Here is a 22276-nt window from a genome sequence, read left to right on the forward strand (position 1 = left end):
TATTAACCACAGGCGCTGCCTCTTTCTTCTTGCCAGCTCTGACGCTGCCAAGCTAGATGAGGTGTTTATGGAGAGGAATGGCCACAGCCTCCAAAAAGTGTGTGTGTGTGTGTGTGTGTGTGTGTGTGTGTGTGTGTGTGTGTGTGTGTGAGAGAGTGAGTGAGAGAGAGAGAGAGAGAGAGATGGCATTACTATTGAGAATGTTAGGTTGGTTTCAACCACTGATAAGGGGTATATGTTGTCAGTGGACTACACCTGGACTACAGATTTCTGAAAGATGTGTATGAATATGTTTTAGGAACACTAAACAAACAGTCAGAAACACCTCCATAACAGCACACAACGGATACTCGGACGTCAAACTTTCAAAACAATTTATGTAGAAAGAAATGGACCATAGGTACCTTATCCCAGCATCCTCTCTGCTCTCCTTGTTTCCCACAGGGGCGTGGGCGTTGCGGAACAGCAGCGTCGACACAGGCGACCTGGAAGTGGGACGGCGGGTGACCCAGGAAGTCCCGCCTGGAGTGTTCTGGAGGTCCCTGCTCCGCCTCAACCAGCCCCAGTTCCTCAAGTTCAACATCTCCCTGGGCAAGGACGCCCTGTTTGGGGTCTACATCCGCAAAGGCCTGCCCCCCTCCCATGCCCAGGTACCCCACTGACGCCTCCAGTGAGCACAAAATGCCTAGTGTCCGCATTGGTATTTAAATGTATTCCACATTCAGGGTTATTTACAGTCCATATTCCATATGGGCAATTTCTTATGTATGCATCATTGACCCAGCGGGCGCTTTAACATACAGGCAGAATGAATTATGGAACCCAAACCGTGTTGTGGAGCAACTATCTCTTCTTTTTACTGTATAAGCACGCACACACATGTGCACACACACATATACACACATACACACACACACACATGGACATGCAAACCCATCAAACAAAACAAATCTCTTCACAGATTAGCAATCATACTCTTTCCCTCCCTGTGACACACACAGACTCAAACACACTCACACACACACACACACACACACACACAAACACACACACACACACACACACACACACACACACACACACACACACGCATACATACACACACACACAGACACACACACACACACACCCCTATCCACTTGTCCACCACATCTTCACATGCACAATTATATGCATCGGCACTCCTGTCTTCTGAAATCTGCCGGGTAAGCAGAGCTGGGTGTCAGCACCCGTCCTTATGTTATCAAGGCCTGGGAGGGGGAGAAGATAATGCTCTCATTATCCTGTCCTGCTGTGCACGCATATGTGTGTGTGTGTCTGTCTGTGTGTGTGTGTGTGTGTGTGTGTGTGTGTGTGTGTGTGTGTGTGTGTGTGTGTGTGTGTGTGTGTAATATATATATTCATAATGACAGCTCCCCCTCTCTCTGCTGTTATCCTGATAGGTGGTGTAAAGTAGCGATGAGAGGCTGAATCTGTTGTTCTTGATCCCTCCTCACCGGAGCCTAATGGCTCAGGAGCACCGGGCTCTCTAAGCTTGGGTCCTGAGCTTGGATCCATTAATGCTTACGATAGGCAGCATTCCAGCCGCTTAAGCTGTACATTAAATAAGAATGCAGGAAGGAGGCTCCAGCCGTAATATATACACAATCATAAATGCTTCTGGTATTACTGGGCAGAGAGTAATAGTTTAGAGTCTTTAGCATGATATTAGGCACAGACGTTGAATTTGGTGCGATATCACACTGAAAGTGCTGGAATTGGTTGTAAATGTAGTTTGATTTGATTTGGCTACACAATGGCATAAATATGGTTGTTAGTCATGGCATGATAGTGTGCAACACTTATAAAATATGCATATAGTGCATATATAAATATAACTACGGTACATCATTGTAAACATTTATATCATTCTCAAATGCTTTTCTGTCCTATACGACACAAATACTAATATAAAAATATAGAATACTAGGATGTCCCCTTATTTAGTCATCGGACTGTCCTATAAGACACAAATAAATCTAAAATACTAGAATGTCCCCTTTTTGTCATTATACTGTCAACAGTTGTGAAAGATGAATCAAAGGAGAAAAGATTTCCCTCACACCATCATCCCCGTGCTCCGTTTTCTCTCACTCCATCTTTCCTGCGGTGCCCAGTTTGCCTCCACGTGGTGCAGTACAATAGCCGACAAGAGAAGAAGAAGAAAAGAAGGGGGATGTGTTATTCGTTCTGTAATTCGAGCAGTATCTCCTTGCTTATGCTAATCTCTCACAGTAGGCTCAGTTTGAATATGTGTGCACTGTGAGTGGGTTCTACAATAAGGAAAGAAAATGATCCTCTCTCACCATAATATCATTTTCCTGATGCCGCCTATCTTGTGCACTGTGGTCAGTAACACTGTATGGAGTGTCATAGTCGATACAAAAAAAGAGAATTGCTCAGTGATGGTAATATTATCCTCTTGGTGACCCTTATCACTTGACCTGTGTTTAGTATGACTGCATGTAGTGTGCTACAACCAATAATAAGGATAGAAAATAAATCTAGTCTCCTTACAATGTCTCCATGCCGCCCCTGTGCTCATTTAAATGTATGCAGCATACTGCAATCAGCTGAAAAGGAAAAAACAAGGAAAAAGATTTCCCTCAGTCCTCACCCTGACCCCCATCTCACACATCTCACACACACACACACACACACACACACACACACACACACACGCATGGTGTTCAGTCTGACTCCATGGAGTGTGCTTCAATTTGAAATGAAAGGGAAAAAAAAAAACACTTTTCCTCCCTGGACGTTCATAACCTCGTGTCCATGCTGTTTGCTAACACCTCATCTCCTGAGCTGTGCTCATTACAACTGCATTCACTGAGCCACACTCTGCACTGTGGAAGTGACTGTAGCATGATGGCCTCATTAAAGCCTGTGTGCACCACAAACAAAAACAAAAAAGAAATAAGAAAGAGAAAGAGAGTTTGAGAGAGAGAGAGAGAGAGAGAGAAAGGAAAGGAAATAATGTGCGATCTCTGTGCTGACCCTCGTCTCGTCTGGTGTGTTGTGTGCAGTATGACTACATGGAGCGGCTGGACGGGAAGGAGAAGTGGAGTGTGGTGGAGTCGCCACGGGAACGACGCAGCATCCAGACGGTGGTCCAGAACGAGGCGGTGTTCGTGCAGTACCTGGACGCCGGCGTCTGGCACCTGGCCTTCTACAACGACGGCAAAGAGAAGGAGTCCGTCTCCTTCAGCACCGCCATACTCGGTCCGTCCCCGGAAACTCTTTCCTCTTCCCCCCTGTTTCTTTCCTTCTTCTTGTTTTCTCTGTCAAATCATTTCTTTCTTGTTTTATTCTGTCTCATCCCTCTTGTTTGTTCCGTCTCTCCCTTTGGTTTTTCGTTAACATCCCCCCTCTTCTGAATGTCTAAACTCCCATTGATTCTCTCTCTCCTTTTATAAGTCTCTCTCTCTTTCTCTTTCTTCTCTTTCTTCTGTCCGCCTTCTTTCCATGCTTTGCTTCTTTCTCCCTTTGGGTCTGTCTCTCCCCCAGTTCTTTGTGTTGCTCTCTCTCTCTCTCTCTCTCTCTCTCTCTCTCTCTCTCTCTCTCTCTCTCTCTCTCTCTTTCTTTCCTTCTCGCTTTCTCTCTCCCTTCTCTCTCTCTCTCCCTCTCTCTGTCACTCTATGCTTCTGTCCTCTTCTCCCCAGGTGTTTCTGTCTTTCTCCTTCTTTCTTGTCATTCTTTCATTGATCTTTCTCTGCGTCCAGTGTTGCTCTACCTCCACACTCCTCCTCCCTTCCTCTCTCCCTCTCTCTCTCTCTCTCTCTCTCTCCCTCTCTCTGCTTGCCTCCCTGCGGACTCTGTTGTTGATGAAAGCTCTGTGCCTGAGTGTAGGGAGCCCATGATGGAAGAAAGGGGAACAGAGGGCCTCTCCAAGAGGTCTTTTCTAAAGCTCTCTGTCAAACACACACCTCTCTGTGGAGGTTCATCCTCAAGCAGGTTAGGATCACAAAAGCCTTGAGGGCAAAACGTGGGTCAGTGTGCGGCCGGCCACACACATGCACACTCACAGAAGACGAGAGAGAGAGAGAGAGAGAGAGAGAGAGAGAGAGAGAGAGAGAGAGAATTCCTGCTGGGGGAAAAGTATTGAGAGAAGTGTCACACACACACATGCCGCTGGCATCCTGAAGAACTTTATGTCTTCCTCCACAGACTCCATCCAAGAGTGCCCGAGGAATTGTCATGGCAATGGAGAGTGCGTGTCTGGAGTGTGTCATTGCTTCCCTGGATTTCATGGCATGGACTGCTCTAAAGGTAAGACACATGCTCACACACATACACACACACACACACACACACACACACACACTTAAACACAAGAAAAACTATAAAAAAGTGAGAGAGTCGTGCGTGCGCTGTGTTGTGAAAGTCAGCTATAAATACCACGCATACATTTCTACGCACATACTCACACACACATGTACACACACTCAGATCCTCCAAACCCCCTACCTAGTGGAGGCTGTGAGCCACTCCAAACTTCCTGGAGCTTTTCCTTTTCAAATGTTTCCTGAGTCTAGCCTGTAACACACTGCATCAGTCATCTGCGACGCCATAAACTCAATGTCACTTCGCCGCTCGGAGTACAAGCCAACAAGCGTGCCACGCACAAAGCCGGAGTGACTACAATCCCCGCTAGTGTCACAACAAGGTTAGCTGTGTCGCTGAGTGGAGGATGAGGAGAGAGAGGGGGAGAGGGGAGAGAGAGAAAGAGATACAAAGAAAGAGTTGAGGTGGAGAGAGGGGAAGTGAGAGAGGTTGTAGAGAGGAAAAGATGAAGAGAGAGAGGCAGACAGAGAGAAAGTGAAAGCTGGAGGACTGTGTGTGTGTGTGTGTGTGTGTGTGTGTGTGTGTGTGTGCGCTGCCAGAGGGGCACTGGGCAGGCTGAGGGCTGGCCAGTAAGTGGGCCTGAGGCCGTGTGATGATGGATGGGGGGGCCACTGCAGCCAATATCTCCAGCCGCTCACCTGGGAGTCAGGTGATTAATCGCCAGGTCACCCTGCTGTTAAATTACATTTTCTTTCATTACCTCCCTCCATTTTCCCTCTCTCTTTTTAACTCGCCAACTCTGAGTAATTCTGCCTGCTGCCTGACCTTGTGTGTGTGCGTCTGTGTGTGTGTGTGTGTGGACACGTCTGTGTTTCTTTGCATATTCGCAAACATGATCAATTTTTTTTTTTTAAATATACACTTATAAACAATAAAATATGTGCATGTTTGTGTGTGTTTGCCCGTGTTACAGATAAAGTGTGTGTCTCTGAATATCTGTCATATAGACGTGCATGTAAATATGCTTAGTATGTGAGTGTATGTGTGTTTATCATTACAGTATACGCCTTCAGTTTTGCTATGCACACCTTCTCACAACACACACACACACACAGACACAACACACACACACACACACACAACACACACGCACACGCACACGCACACGCACACGCACACGCACACACACACACACACACTGATTTCTGACAGTTTACAGTCCCATCTTACACGCGTCTCTCCCTCAACCTACACTTCCACCTGTTCTCCCAACACGGCAGCTTGGCAGAGGGCACTTCCTGTGGTGTCAGCTGACACAAAGCATTCTGGGAGATTCTCTAACGTGAAGCCGTCCTTCATGACAGCCCTGATAGGCCGTTGATTAGCGGGGCCTGGAGTTTCCCTGCTGTTGTCAGCCAATAGTGTGTCTCAGTCTGTTTGAGTGGCACTCAGTAAAAGTAATGCATCTATAGCCATTGGCAGCCATTAGCCACTGCCATGAAAGCTGTTGTTTTTGTCAGTCAGGCACCGGGTGGTTTTAGAATGAGGATGGGGTGGGATAGGTGGGGGGTTTGGGGGATGTCAGGTTGGGAGGGGGGGTTTGCGGGGGGGGGGGGGGGGGGGTTTTGAGTCGTTAGAAGAGATGTGGGCAATATGTCTGCTTTAATGTCTCTCTGTACTCACCTGGACCATCTGTCCAAGCCTCTTAATAAAGCCAAAATGAAGACAGACAGCCTGACACAGTCACACACCCACACACACACACACACACACATACACACACACACACACACACACACACACACACACACTCACATACACACACACACACACCAAGAGCCACCAGAGGACATTTACTCTCTCTACATTTCAATCAGTCTCACTTACTTCATGGCCTGTATCCCTTTGTCTCTTTGTGTTTGTGTGTGTGTGTGTGTGTGTGGTGTAGTGTGTGTGTGTTGTATGTGTGTGTGTAGTGTGTGTGTGTGTGTGTTGTCTGTGTGTGTGTGTGTGTTGTATGTGTGTTTATGTATAGTAACAATGGTCTGCTTACCTAATGGGATAATGGGACTATTGTTTATATGCAGGTGAAAACATCACAGAATACAAACACTACTACACACTCTCTCCCTCCCTCTCCCTCTCTCTCTCTGTCCCTCTTTCTCTCTGTTCCTCTCCCTCTCCCTCTCCCGCTCTCTCTCTGCTGTTGCGCTTTATTCCCTAAGGGACACATTAGCTAAAGCCTCTCTCAATGAGGGGAAAATCTCCTCGGAGCGTTGCTGTTCCGGGCGCAGGGACAGCGTCGCTCTAGACGTGCTTAAGTGATTCTTTATTGCCTTTAACTGCTGATTTCCCATTGATGTCTGCGGAGCGCTTTCAGCTTAAACAAGCTGCAAGAAAGACTGAAAAAACTGCTCAGGAATGTCTGCCAGAGATGACTAGTGGCTAATATAAAGAGCAGAGTATTACAGCTCAACTGAATAAGCAGTATTATGACAGGAGGACATTAATTAATATGTATAATACCTTCCTGCATATTAAAGCACTGGGGCTGGTGATAGCAATGATCATATTATGGCTAGTGCTAATACTACAGGTGGTGATATAAATGCTGTTGACAACATTACTGATCATGTTACGGTTGCTGTAAGCTAAGCACGCCATTAACTTAACTTATTGTTGATTTACCTGCATGTTTAAAAGTAAAGCACTGTCATTTTATTGTCTTGCTTTCTCACACTCTGTCCTCTTTGCTTCCCCTACCTTGTTTCTCTCTCCCTCTCCCTCCTTCTGTCCCACCCTCTCATCTTTTCCCTTTTTTTTCTCCCTTGAACCCTCCCTCTTACCTCCTCTCGCTCACTTCCTTTTCCCCCTTCTCTCTTTCACCCTTTCTCCCTCCCTCCCTCCATCTTACCACCTCTCGCTCCCTCCCACTCTTCCACTTTCTCCTTCTCTCTCTCTCGCCCTTTCACCCTTCCTACCTCCATCCCTCCCTCTTTCTCTCTATCTCTCAGCGGCCTGCCCTGTCCTGTGCAGTGGTAATGGCCAGTATGATAAGGGCTCGTGCATCTGCTACAGCGGCTGGAAGGGCCCCGAGTGTGACGTTCCTGTCAGCCAGTGCATCGACCCCGTGTGCAGTGGACACGGCTCCTGCACCGAAGGCACCTGCGTCTGCTCACTGGGCTACAAGGGAGACAGCTGCGCCGAGGGTCAGTGTGCGTGTGTGTGTGTCTGTGTGTGTGTGTGTGTGTGTGTGTGTGTGTGTGTGTGTGATGAAGTCACAGGGAAGCCCTGTTTCTTCTATGTACCCCCACTGCCAGTAGAGTACTAATGCATTGTCTGCTTACAGTCATCACTGTCAAAACTGAACCCCAGTCTTTGCAGTGATAGGAGAGTGATTTGGGCTGATGATTCCCACAAACTGAATGTGGGGGAGCAGCCAGAGGACAATATAAATGAGCATGTTTATACAAACACACACACACACACACACACACTCACACACACACACACACACACACACACACACACACACACACACACTCTCAATCACACACACTCTCAATCACACACACACACACACACACACACACACACACACACACACACACACACACACACACACACACACACACACACTCTAAATCACACACACTCTCAATCACACACACACACACACACACACACACACACACACACACACACACACACACACGCACACATACACACAGAAACACACACACTCACGCACACACACAAACACAAATACACACACACACACACACATACACACACACACACACACACACACACAAACACACATACACACACACACACACACACACATACACACACACACACACACACAAACACACACCAGTCCTCACCCCCATGTTTCATCAGCAGATAATGTCCCTGTGGAGTGATTGAGTTTGGGCGCAGCAGCATAACGTATGAAGCAGCAGCAGCATCCATCAGAACCTGAACACGGGCCTGGAGGCATGGGCCTGGAGGCAGCTTTATTGGACTGGGATCTGGCCTCCACGTGGGATCGGGCCAGCAGTGATGAACTTGCAGTGTGTACAGGAGCGTTAAGCACGTCCAGAGAGGGAGAGAGAAGAGAGAGAGAGAGAGAGAGGAGGAGGAGGAGGAGGATGGGGAGGAGGCGGGAGAGAAGGATAGGAAAATGTGATCTACAGAGAGAGAGAGAGAGAGAAAGTCTGGATGTGTGAGACAGAGAAGAGGGTGTAGAGAAGGATGGGTAAGCTGATGGGGTCTGCCGAGAAGATAGAGAGAGCAAGGGAGGGAAGGAGAGGAGAGATAGAGAAGATAGAGAGAGGCAGAGCAAGGGAGGGAAGGATAGGAGAGATAGAGAGAACAAGGGAGGGAAGAAGAGGAGAGATATTAGAAAAGAAAGTAGGCGTGGGGTTTTGACAGAGATAGAGAGTGAGCGAGGAGAGATAGAGAGTGAGAAAAGGGAGATGGAGAGAGAGAAAGTGAAGGGAAAAGAGTGTGAAAAAAGATAAGTGCATCAGGGAGAGTGTGTGTATTGGTGGGGGAGGGGTGGGGGGTTGTTAGGCGCAAGGTCAGCCACACCTCCCACTCTCTTTTTTCAGGTTGTGTTTTCTCCCCCCTCATCTTCTCTTCAAATCTAATATTCATCGCAGCAGACTCACTCAAGCTATTTGCCCAGAGTGCTAGCGACACAAAAATCAATAGCCCTGATGCACAATTTCTGCAGTGCAGACAGAAGCTGGCAACCCCAGACAATCCTGGAGTTGGGGGTGTGGCGGGGTAGGGGTTGAAGAGGGAGGCATTTTCTCTGCCCAGTGCGGTTTGGGGTGTAGATTCGGGGGGTGATTGAGGGGTAGTGGGATGGGGGACTGTGGTGAGAAGAGACATGAACAGGGCAAATGTAAAGGTGGGAGGTGGGCGGGGGGGGGGGGGGTAATTTGTCAAATGCTTTTCCCCTCTGACTGTATGCGACAGGTTCACCCATCAAGCTGACAGTCAATGTCAGTTTTGCTGAGGCGATGCAGCCTGCCACACAGAATGAGAAAGAGAGATGACAGATGAGAAAGGGAGATGCTGTGAGACAGAGGGAGAGGGAGAGACACAGAGAGGAGAAGGAGGAGGCTGCTTGGCCTGTCCATCAGATCCCATGAGGACAGTGTCCAGCTTCTTCTTCATCGGCCTCCACTGTCCTTTGTCTTTCGGGGGGAAAAAGTCTGATCCTTGAAGGGCAGATTGGGGGGTGGGGTGGACAGCAGGGGCATGGAAAATGTCCGCCGGAGTTTGGAGAATTCGGGCGTCTGAGGCATCGAGCGGCCCTCTTCTTCTCACGTGGACGGATCCGCTCCTGTTCAACGTGGCGCACTCCGGTCCTCACATACACACACACACACACATACACACGTGCACACACACACACACTCCGGTCGCCACTAGCTCCCTCCATTGGACACGGTCTGCTGCCAGGGTCAAGACGTTATGAGAGAGAGAGGAGGAGAAATAGAGTGAATGAGAACGGAAGGAAAGCGAGATAGAGTGAATGAGAACGGGAAGAAGGAGAGAGGGCCAGAGGAGAGGGCAAGGGTGTGACGGAGAGAGAGTGAGTGTGTGTGTGAGAGAAGGAGAGGTATTAGAGGGGAATCACACATTCTCAGCCTTTCCGTGTGTGGTGTATTGATTTCTCATGCTTGGATGAAAGGCCACTCATGTCTATCTTTGTGTGTGTGTGTCTGTGTGTGTGGGCACACGCTTGTGTGAGTGTGTGTCCACGTGTGTGTGTGTGCGTGTGTGCTTGCATGTGAGTGTGTGCTTACGTGTGTGTGCATGTGTGCTTACGCACGTGTGTGTGTGTCCATGTGCTTGTGTGTATGCATGTTAAATCCATTGTATGGCATGCACTTGCAGAGTGCAGCATTAAAATACTCCTGAGTGAATCTTATTATTTTCCCCTGTGGGCCATTTGATTTATTGCGTGTCAACATTAGTAATTCACAATGTTGACCTCAGCACATGCCGTTAATAACAAAGAGCTAATAAACGGGTCCCTCTGTGCTGTGTGTGAGTGTGTTTGTGTGTGTGTGTGTGTGTGAGAGAGAGTGTGTGTGTGTACATGTCTGTGTGTATGTCTCTTTCCAAGAAGCACTCTCGTTTCCAGTTTATCACAGTCTTAGTTTTTACAGTGATCCTACTGAGCAGTGTGTGTGTGTGTGTGTGTGTTTTTTTTTTACAGTGCTCTGAGCAGTGTGATTTGATTTAGCTTTTTTACATCTCCAGTTTTAGTGTCCCACATTCCAGGAGATGTCTGTTTTATGTGTGTGTGTGTGTGTTTGTTGGGGGGGAGGGGGCAAAAGGACATTATGCTTGAAGTGTGTGTGTGTGTGTGTGTTGTGTGTTGTGTGTATGGAATGTAAAATTATCATTCAATAACCTGTATGCCTAGAGTGGTGGTCGGCCCCTTTTTCCTGGTCACACACCCTGGGACAGATTCAATGCTGCTGTGAAATGTTAGAATTGTTATGTTATATAATGTTACAATATGAAAAGGTGAAAATGGTACTGGTGTCTTGGTGGTGTGGTGCACAGGCTCTCTTTCATTTATGGTGGGATTATCAGTCATCTCAGCTGGTGCTTCTCCATTCTCCATTCTCCCTAGTCTCCATACAGTCTGCAGAGATATGTGCAGACATTAGCTTCTCTCTAGTCTCCATACAGTCTGCAGAGATATGTGCAGACATTAGATTCTGCAGTAGATATGTGCAGACATTAGATTCTCTCTAGTCTCCTCCATACAGTCTGCAAAGACATGTGCAGACATTAGTCAACTCCTCTGAGTGGAGTGCACTGTTAGCTATAGTTAGCTGTTCTTACACCCCAGACCACTCAAAGCCTTATTGATCTTTGTGTCTTAACTGGGCGCTGTCCATTCATGTGGTGCTGAAATAGCATTTTCTGACTGAGACCCTTTGCACCAATGAGGTGTTTACGCTTGCAGTGTGATAGTATGGGAAGGTGGTGGTGGTACCTGATCCAGTATATAACATGCTGTTGTTTATTTCATATTTCATTTGGGATTCATTCGTGTTTTCAATCTTTCCAAATGGATCCTTAATCAGTCTTCTCTCCCCCCTCTGTGTCTCTGTGTGTTTGTGTGTGTGTGTGTGCTGTGTGCTGTGTGTGTGTCTGTGTGTGTGTGTGTGTGTGTGTGTGTGTGTGTGTGTGTGTGTGTGTGTGTGGATGAACTTCATAATTCCTCACCTCTAGTGGATTGCCTGGATCCCACCTGCTCTAACAACGGTATCTGTGTGAATGGGGAGTGCCACTGTAAGCCGGGCTGGGGGGGCCCGCACTGCGAGCTGCCGCGGGCCCAGTGTCCGGACCAATGCCACGGGCACGGAGCCTTCATCCCCGACACGGGCCTCTGCAGCTGTGACCCCAACTGGATGGGCCCCGACTGCTCTGTCGGTCAGTGTCTGTCAAACCACTTGTGTGTGTGTTTATGTGGCGTGTGTGTATAACATATAGATATATAAATAAGATATACCTGTATAAGATACTATAAGTATCAAATATATTGAAAGATATAAGATATAGATAAGATATAACAAAGATATTGAAAGAAAAAAGATATAACAAAGATATTGAAAGATATAAGATATAAAAAAAGATATTGAAAGATATAAAAAGAAATGGAGAAACACCTAGGCATAGAGAAAAAAGTAGTTTGTATTTGTTTTCATGTAGACAGTACAATGTTCCAGTACAGTCCTATGCCTGTGTGTGTGTGTGTGTGTGTGTGTGTGTGTGTGTGTGTGTGTGTCTGTGTCTGTGTCTGTGTCTGTGTCTGTGTCTGTGTGTGTGTCTGTCTGTCTGTCTGTCTGTCTGTCTGTGTCTGTGTGTGTGTGCTCATGCATGTGTGTGTGTGTTCTGCTCCCTCAGAGGTGTGCTCGGTGGACTGCGGGACGCACGGCGTGTGTATGGGTGGCGCGTGCCGCTGCGAGGAAGGCTGGACGGGGGGCGCTTGCGACCAGCGCATGTGCAACCCTCTGTGTGTGAAGCACGGCACCTGCAAGGACGGCAAGTGCGAGTGCCAATCGGGCTGGAACGGAGAGCACTGCACCATCGGTAGGCAAACGCCCAGCCACGACCCAGGCACTTATCTTTTATACTGTCTAACAGCAAACACACTTGGAGCAGGCACTTTGCATGGCACAAAATGAGCTGACTGAGTCACACTGCTAATAGTTCATGCACTTGATATTGCAGCACCCTCGTAGACAGTGGGCATGGTTATGTCATAATATTAGTAGTTGATGTACTTATTTTGTACACTGCATCACAGCAACCACATAGATTAAATGAAAATATTAGTCAGTGGAGTCCTAGTTCTTGTAAGTCAATATGTTTTATTTCTCCTTTATATTTGCTGGTAGTCATAGTAACATGGTACTATGGTAGTGGTAACAAATTCCACTTATCGATTAGCAACCATACAAATATAAGTTGTCTTAAGTGACAAGAACTACCTCAATGAGTCATATTAGCACCTCAGAAATGAGTTGAGGGAATATGTATTTATATGTCAGTCTAACATCAGTACTGTAATATCAGTGACTCAAACAAGGGACTGTGGATCTACATACAGTTTGTGTGTGAATACATTGCAATGAAGAATAGGCATAACAAGCAAATATGTGCTTTTGTACATGCTCTTCCCCATAGGCCATGGTTTCCACTGTGGTAAAAGTTGGGTGGAATCACTTACAGAAAACAGTTTTTGTTCAGCCTAGCTGAATGACAGCTCTTTCTACAGGTCCTCACAAGGGACATACAGCACCAGCACAGCCTCTCTGTCACGCAAGGCTAGTTTTGATGAACCTAAAATACTGCCGTTTCTGTCGCATCAGTTGTTTTAGCTTCCACTGGGAGAAGGGGGGAAAGGAACCCAAATTTAGCTTTCTGTTAAATGAAAGTAGCTGTGATGCATTCGCTTAATGGTCATGCATCCACTTTTGCAAGAAAGAATCCACTTAGTGCACTGAATTTGAATACACATGTTGAAAGCTTTCTTTAAAACTGTTTTATAATTGTGGGGAAAGAACTGAGGAACTTGTTCCTGCTGGGGGTAAAGAGGGGGTAGAAGGAAGAGGTTTTTTTTTTTTTTAATAGCCTTGCAGGGGTGAACCCAGGAGCCACTTCACTCCAAGCACATGAAAGGGCAGAAATTACAAAGAAAGCAATGAAAGGGGAAAGAAAAATACCGAAAGAGCGATTTCACAGGAGCGACAGTTTACAGAGAAGTAAAGAAAAGGTTTTTAAAAAATAATGTAGGAAGCAAAAAGAAAGCAATTGCATGGTTTCGAAAAAGAAAATTTATATAAAGAAGGGGAAAAAAAGAAAGTTGTAGAGGCAGAATAAGACATTGAGCGAGAGAAGGTTGAGCAAAAATTGTGTAGGAACATACTGGTAGTAACAAGAGAGAGAGAGCTGGAGACATGTTTGAGTAAGGAAGAATGAGTAGGAGAGAAGAAGTAATGAGAGAGAGCTGGAGACATGTTTTAGTAAGGAAGAATGCACTACTGTGGTACACAGTCACGTACACTGCACAATTTCCTTACACCCAGTTTCCAGTGATGCTTCCTATGTGGGTTTTTTGGGGGAATGGAGGGGGTTATATGAGTACACAGTTCACATCTGTCCATATTGTGTGTGTGTGTGTGTGTGTGTGTGTGTGTGTGTGTGTGTGTGTGTGTGTGTGTGTGTGTGTGTGTGTGTGTGAACCTCTTCTCTATCTGAGTGTTTAGCTGTGTTTTACAACAGAACAGTGTTTCTCAACTGGGATGCCACTGGTGGGCTAAATTAATCTTTGTGCTAGAATTCAATTTGCACGTCAAACATTTAACTTATTACTGTAGTTACTTTGCTGGGAAACACATTTGCAGTTAGTTTGTGACTGATATTAGTTATGTTATATATGCAGTTTTGTGTGTGGTAAAGAAATCAACATGTATGTTTGTATCACAAGCTAATTTGATGAAGAATATAACGTCAAGCTTAAATTATTAAATTGGGCAAAAGGTTTAGCAAGTAGCTCCCAGATAGCTCAACTGTGTGGTAAAACAAATGTATTTAAAATCTATCTGATGTCAGACTTAGGCTAATGTGCCAAGAATGTAGGGATATGAGTAGGCCCTATGTTTATGTTTATAGTTTTATGTTTGTTTTATGGTTTGCATTCTATAAAGTTTGGGTTACAGCTTCATGACCAAGGGAAATTCTGGGTCCCAAGGCCAGACCAGTTGAGAACCGCTGTTTTAGAGAAAATGTGTGTCTATTTCTGTGCAGTGCGTTTGTGAGTGCGTGTGTGAGTGTGCCTGTGTCAGTGAGTGCGTGTGTGTGTGAGCGCGTGTGTGAGTGCGTTTGTGAGTGCGTGTGTGAGTGTGCCTGTGTCAGTGAGTGCGTGTGTGTGTGAGCGCATGTGTGTGTGCGCTTGTGTGTGTGCGTGTGTGTGTGTGTGTGCGCGCATGTGTGTGTGTGTGCGTCGCTCTTCAGAAGACATAGTCGGCGTCAGCAGCCCAGATTGTGGCGAGCAGCAGACTGCCTCGTGTCTGACTCCTTTGATTTCCTCCCAGAGTGCTCTGGGACGGTGACTCTGTCTCGTTACTGTCAGCGCCTCCTGTCTGCCTGTTTGAACCGCACATGCGCTGGGGGAGGTTGGGGGGGGGGAGGCAAAACGCTCCAACTCTATTTTTAACCTCTTTCATTCCCCACCTGCCTCACCTCTCTCTCTCATGCACAAGCACGCATGCTCACACACACACACACACACACACACACACACACACACACACAAACAAACACACACAATGAAGACAGACACAGATATCAAAATACACACTTGTGCAACACACACGTATGCACACGATGAAGACAAACACAGATATTAATACACACTCGCACACTCACATGCACACACAAAAACATACACAATACAGTTAAGACATACACACATTGTACACACACTGTGCACTGTGACCACCCTCATGTCTGAGTTTATATTGTTTTTTGTTATAACCATCTGCTCTCCCTTGTGCATGAAAATGACCTTTGAACCCAGCCCCTACCCCCCCTGTTCCTCACATCACACTTTCACTTTTCAACCTCTGCGTGTCTTTTTTTATTTCTTTCCTTGTGTTTGGTTTTTGCTCTCCAACGCAGACTATTGGGATGTGATTGACGCAGGTACTGTATCTCGTCGCCCCTGTGTGTTAGCTCTAGGCTGCATCGCTGCAGCACCTGTGGGTTTGGGCTTTGTAGAAAGTGTGTGCATCCTCTCTGGCCGCCTGTAGACTAGCCCGTGTTTAGTAGCCAACGCCTAGTGGGGTGGGGTTGGGTGGGGTTGTGGGACACACACACGCTTGGGGGTGTGCAAACGTGTGTTTGGTTGACATTTCAATGTTTGCCATTTTATTTTATTTTATTTTTTTGTTTGTTTGTTTGTTTTTCTCCTTTTTTATCTGTGGTTTTCTGTGTGACATCATAATGTGATCTTACTGATGTCAATACTTACACCTACACACACAGACACACAAACACACATATATAAACACACATGCGCACACACACACACACACACACACACACACACACACACACACACACACACACACACACACACCGCTGCAGAGTATCCAGCTGCCCTGAGTTAAAGGGAGATTTCGAGTGCTTGGAATGCACAGGTAGTCACCCTCTGAGGGGAACTTCAGAAACGGGACCCTGGGGTGACACCTGTCATTGACACAACACCTGTCCCCACTGGCACAGCTACACATACAAACCTGAAGCTCTAAATCTGAAACATCTATATCGCCTGGCCTGTTCTAGAGCTCTTGTCCAGAGCTCTTGTCTAGGCACCCTGACTCCCCCCCCCCCCCCCCCCCGGCAAAGTTAATGTCCATCTGTCCCTTTGGGAGAAGGAGATAAAGAAAAAAAAATAGAGGGCCCACGTAGCCCAGCCAGTCCAGCAGGTGATGACGTTTGGTCTGATATGATAAGGGACATGGTACAAAGGTAGAGAAGTCGTTTAGTAATCAGAAGGTTGCTAGTTCGATTCCCTGTCGAAGCGTCCTTACTGTAAGCGAGACACTGAACCTCTAATTGCTACTGATGTGCAGTGTACCATCAGTGTAAATGTAAAATGTGTATACATCGTTGTAAGTCGCTTTGGATAAAAGCGTCTGTTAAATGACTAAATGTAAATGTAACGTTTAAATCCTGGTACATACTGTGACACTCTCTTGAGCTCTTGGAGGGACATTTAGTGGATCATAAAATGGCGAAACACAGCAGTGTGTACAGAAAAAGATATCGCGTGTCTCAGGAAAGTTCTGCTCCGTAACCAAACACAAACATTCCCTCACTACACCCACCCCCTCCCCCCAATCCTTCAGACATCCGATGTCCTTGTCTGGAAATGAAACGGAGTTTGAAAACATCCCCCTCTCCTGTCGAGTTCTGAGGGAGAAGTAAAGAGCCCCTCACTGTCTCTGTGGGCCAGGTTACGTAACGAAAAACTAGGACAGAGAGGGAGGGAGAGGGAGAGAGAGAGGGATAGAGAGTGGGATAGAGAGAGAGAGAGAGAATAAAGGCAGAATGGATAAAGAGAGACAAAAGATTGATTCACAGTCAGAGAGAGAAAATAGAGGAAGTGAAAGAATGCATGAAGGGAAGTTAAAGGCAGAGATACACAGACAGAATGAAAGAGCAAATGTAAAAACAGAAAGAGAGAGGGAATATGAGAAGAGATAGAGTGAGTGTGTGTGTGTGTGTGTGTGTGTGTGTGCTGAGTTACAGCATCCAGTGGCTGTCAGCCTCCTGTGACCCACCTGCTGCGCTTCATCTGTCTGAGGCGTTTGTCTTCCCACACGACTGAACACAGGAGACCCAGCTCAGTTGTGTGTATGTGTGTGTGTCTCTCTCTCTTCTTTTGTGTGTGCACGTATAGTTGTGTGTGTGTCTCTCTCTCTCTCTCTTCTTCTGTATTTGTGTGTACGATTGTGTGTGCGTGTATAGTTGTGTGTGTGTGTGTGTGTCTCTCTCTATCTTCTTCTGTGTGTGTGTGTGCGCGCTTGTGTGTACGATTGTGTATGCGCGTATAGTTGTGTGTGTGTGTGTTCAAGCTTGATCTGAATGTCTGTGCCTGTTGTGCGTATCTACATGTGTGCACATCAGAGAGATTATAGTTATGCATGTGCAAAATGTGTGTGTGTGCGTGTTTTAAACAAAACCCTCAAATTACCTATAAACTGCACTGACAAGTCACACTGCCTCACACACAGACACACACACACACACACAGACACACACACACACGGTGTGTCTGTTTACTTTTTTCCGTGGGATCTGTGCCAGGAGTTTTGAAAGAAAAGAGGAAAAAAAACGTGGCACACGGTATTGAGAAATAATTGCTAAATTTCATGAGCTGCTGGTGCAGGATGTGTGTTAAAAATACAGACGAGTGAGAGAGAAAGAGAGAGGGTGTGTCTGTGTTTTGTCTGTGTGTGTGTGTGTGTGTGTGTGTGTGTGTGTGTGTGTGTGTGTTTGTGTGTGTGTGTGTGTGTGTCGGTGTGTGTGTGTGTGTGTCGGTGTGTGTCGGTGTGTGTCGGTGTGTGTGTCGGTGTGTGTGTCGGTGTGTGTGTTTGTGTGTCGGTGTGTGTCGGTGTGTGTGTCGGTGTGTGTGTGTGTGTGTGTGTTTCCCAGCATACAGGGGTGCAAAGCAGCGGGAGGTACCGGAATGACTTTGTCTCAGCGTCAGCATGAAGGCAGACACTGAATGAATACTAATGGCCAGATATCACTGTTTCTCTCTCTTACTCTCTCTCTCTCTCTCTCTCTTTCACTGTTTCTCTCTCTTACTCGCGCTCTCAGTATCTCTCTTGCTCTCTCACTCTATCACTCTCTTTTTCAATCCGCCACACACACACTCTCTCTCTTTCTCTCTCTCTCTCTCTCAGTATCTCTCTTGCTCTCTCACTCTATCACTCTGTTTTTCAATCCGCCACACACACTCTCTCTCTCTCTTTCCTACCTCTCCCTGTATTTCTCAGTGTAGTTACCTCTCTGTCAGGCACACACTGAAGAAGAGTGTATGAGGCCGACAGGGAGGCAGACTTAACCCACTGTGCCTCTCAGCTGGTGTGCCATGAGGCAAGATTTAATACCTGGCTGCCCCATGTTTATAGCCACTCATCTCATAGTAGTAACGGCTTTTCCCATTGGTCTATTCAGTCACCGATGTGTGTCAGTGACAGGGCCAAGTGGCAGATGAAAGGTCTGGACTGCCCTGAGGAAGTAACCAGTGACCAGTTACCAGTGACCAGTCATATGGTGCCAACTGGAGTCAACTGCACTGGTGCTACAACAGGCGGAGTGGTCACATTTAACCAGGCACATGTACAATGGATGGCAAATATGAATGGGACAAGGTAGATTAAAGATGAAAAGATTCTCAAAGGTGGTTGGGACTCGTTTCAGTCTCTAATAGACTTTACATTTCGATTTAGAATCCAATCTGTTCATGGTGGTGATGCACATAGCTTTGGAAGGCGCTCCAATAGCGACCTTGAAAATCGTGCGTAACTGAGAACACTGAGAAGACCTCCTGCAGATTTGAGTAGGAGAGTCACCAGTCTGCGTCTGTGCTGTGCTGTGCTGTGTGTGTGTGTGTGTGTGTGTGTGTGTGTGTGTGTGTGTGTGTGTGTGTGTGTGTGTGTGTGTGTGTGTGTGTGTGTGTGTGTGTGTGTGTGTGTGTGTGTGTGTGTGTGTGTGTGTGGGCACGTGCGAGATAAGCAAAGAACTTTCTCGCCATTAAATTATCATTAGCCACATGTCTTATTGAAAATGTCTACAATTCATTTGGTTGGGAAAAATAGACGGGGAGAAACAGAGAGAAAGAGAAGGATAACAAGCTCCATGAAGAGGCGTGTAGGCGAGCCGCGCTCTTTTGCTCTCTAATGGGGCTAGGCCGTGACGCTAGCTCAGATCCGCCCGCGCTGCTCTGTGCCGCGCCGTGCCACCACGCTTGTTAGCGGTGGAGAGGACAGTGATGCATCTGTGATCGTGGTAACTAAGCCGTTGCGAGGCACGTGTATGTCTGCTCTGTGTGCTGTCAGGTCAGACTGAACAAGAGTAATGGCCGGAAGCATCTAGAAAACATCCACGCGGGCTGCCTACGACTTTTTGGTTCAGCCCTGATTTATCTGATGCTAGCATACCTGGTGTGTCCTTAGCATACACTCACGGCTTCAATGCTGGGCACAAATGACGTAATTTTGGTGAAAATCTCCTTTTTGAATATAAACATTTATTACCAACCTGGAAGTGGGAGCACCGCTCTTAGGCAGAGCCAGTCCCCAAATAGAAACCAAACCATATACGTGTATGTCTGCTCTGTGTGCTGTCAGGTCAGACTGAACAAGAGTAATGGCCGGAAGCATCTAGAAAACATCCACGCGGGCTGCCTACGACTTTTTGGTTCAGCCCTGATTTATCTGATGCTAGCATACCTGGTGTGTCCTTAGCATACACTCACGGCTTCAATGCTGGGCACAAATGACGTAATTTTGGTGAAAATCTCCTTTTTGAATATAAACATTTATTACCAACCTGGAAGTGGGAGCACCGCTCTTAGGCAGAGCCAGTCCCCAAATAGAAACCAAACCATATACTCTTCAGAGATAGCCCGACTTGTTTTCAGTGGAGAGTTACTGCTGGGCGGTGAGGCCTTATATACGACAGCACCTGGGTGGCAGAGTTGCTCAAGGACATACATTGCGAAGCTTGTTTTCCAAAGGGAGGGAAGGGAGAAGGCCGCCTTAACTCCCTCAGGTGCGGAATGTTCCAGCACAGAATAAAATATCAGAACAGCAAGAGTGCTCTTAACTACTTTAAAAAAGCTCTAAAGCCTTTTAAAGTTTTTGTCTGGACAAAGAACTATTTTGAAAGTTCTGTGACGGTATATGTGTGATTGACAGCACTTTCAGCAGGCAGAGAGAGAGAGAAAGGAAGAAAGGAAGGGAGAAAAAGAAAAGAAGAAAGAAAGAAAAGAACATAAAGACACAAAGAAAGTTTCTAAGGGGTTGCAAACTCTTCACATACCCACTGCTGTAGATGGTCATGTATGTGACAGAGACCATGTACATGTGTCGAGGATATGTCAGAAGCATTATGACTGGAGTTAAGAGTTGGCGAGAGAGAGAGAGAGAGAGAGAGAGAGATGGGATGAGTGTGTATGTCTCTATTTAAGTATCAGTTGTCTAAGAAATTGTTCCCTTGTCTCTTTAAGGTCTGCATCAGTATCACCAGCCTGTCGGTCACGCACAAAGCTAAACTCGTCTGCCCTTTTTATCAGTTAACTCACAGCAAGTTTTCGACCAGCCCTGGAATGATTGTGTCCAGTGAGTGAGAACAGATGGAAGAGAGAGCCTTAAAGAGGCTCCTCTCTCTCTCTCTCTTTCTCTCTCTCCCTCTCTCTCTCTCTCACTGTTTGATTTTTATCTGCCCACACCAGGCTGCAGTTTGTTAGGATTTATGATTCTAACCTTTATTTTTATGGCTTAGTTGGGTCGGAGAGGAGAGTGGCTTTCCCCACAGCCTAATGAAGGATACTCTTCCTTTGTTCTCATATTGCTCTTTTCTTTTTCTTCCCTCTTTTTTCTTTTTTATTATTCCTCTCTTTTTGGCTTTCATTGATTCTTTTTTTGTCTTTTTGAGTCTGCATATTCCTCTCGCAGTAATTCCCTCACTCAATCTTCCTCTCTCCCTCTCTCACTCTCTCTCTCACTCTCTCTTTCTCGCTCTCTCTCCTCCTTCTGTCATTGTCTTACCTTGTGCGCCAACCCATAACCCAAGGCAATTTCTCCCCTCCTTTTAGAGGGATTACAATAGAGTCAAACCACATTACTTCAGAGAGTTGACTTAATAATTTCTGAAATCCCACTTTATTCTCGTTAGTGCGTGGAGAATTGGATGGCCCTTGGCTCTAAAGAGAGAGGGAGTTGGGGGGAGGGGGGGGGACTGCCTCGTCCAAGCCCAGCCCAAGGTAAAAAGAATCAATAAAAGCGATGGATTTTGCTGTCCGGGTGCTTCATAAGTATTTGGTTGCTTAAAATGTCAACTCCATTTAAAAGGCAATCATTGCTAACTGACTTTTCAGCTCTACTAGTTGTGCGACAATCAATGCATAGCAGCCCTGTTAATGTGCCACATCTAGGTTGTCAGCTACACACATACACATACACACACACACACACACACACAGCCCTCCCCCCCCCCCCCACCTGCCAGCAAGTGCTACACCCTCCCCCAATAGACAAACAATTATTATTTGAATAATAACGCACTGGTGTGAGCTGAAGTGAATGGGAACAGGGACTGTTGTAGGGCTGACATGCGGCCATGACTGATGCGCATGGAACCGATTCAAATCGGAACAACCCAGCGACCCACGGCCTTTTGAAATGTCACCTGTTGTGTGGAAAGTGTCGAGGAAGGAGCACGTTTTGGCCCACACTAGTTCAGAGGCATTCAGGGGACCTTCGCGAGGGGCGTGTCTCCATGGCAACAGGGTTGCGACGCCGTCGAGGACAGCAATGCGGGATCGGAGCATTCATTTGCAGAGGTTAAATGCCACCGTGCTCAGAGCGCGATTTTACTGTGATGCGTTCCATTGATGTACCCCCCCCCCCCCCCTTCCTAGGGTTGGGAACGGCTCATCGAACACCACGTGTTTATGCTTGTGCTTTTGTTTTATTTACCTGCCCGTCTCCACGGTGACTTTGAAATGTCAGGATGCGTCTCCACGGGGATCGATTATGGGATGCAGAGCATGGCCTTTTCGAGCTCTTCTGTGAGCTCGGCCATTACTCACGCATGGTGCCTT

At 46.7% G+C, this 22276-nt stretch overlaps 1 protein-coding gene across 1 annotated transcript in view; it reads left to right on the forward strand.

Moving 5' to 3' along the window:
- The window catches only part of LOC308367330 (teneurin-2-like), a gene marked incomplete at both ends in the record, with an annotated part of 270735 nt that overhangs the window by 217405 nt on the left and 31054 nt on the right, over positions 1-22276 (forward strand). Inside the window, 6 exon segments of the mRNA XM_080841219.1 lie at positions 445-650; positions 3072-3267; positions 4213-4314; positions 7344-7538; positions 11602-11802; positions 12277-12462. Of these exon segments, the coding sequence (XP_080697345.1) occupies positions 445-650; positions 3072-3267; positions 4213-4314; positions 7344-7538; positions 11602-11802; positions 12277-12462 (1086 nt within the window).

Source organism: Sprattus sprattus (assembly GCF_963457725.1).
Source record: "Sprattus sprattus genome assembly, chromosome: 6".
NCBI lineage: Eukaryota > Metazoa > Chordata > Actinopteri > Clupeiformes > Clupeidae > Sprattus > Sprattus sprattus.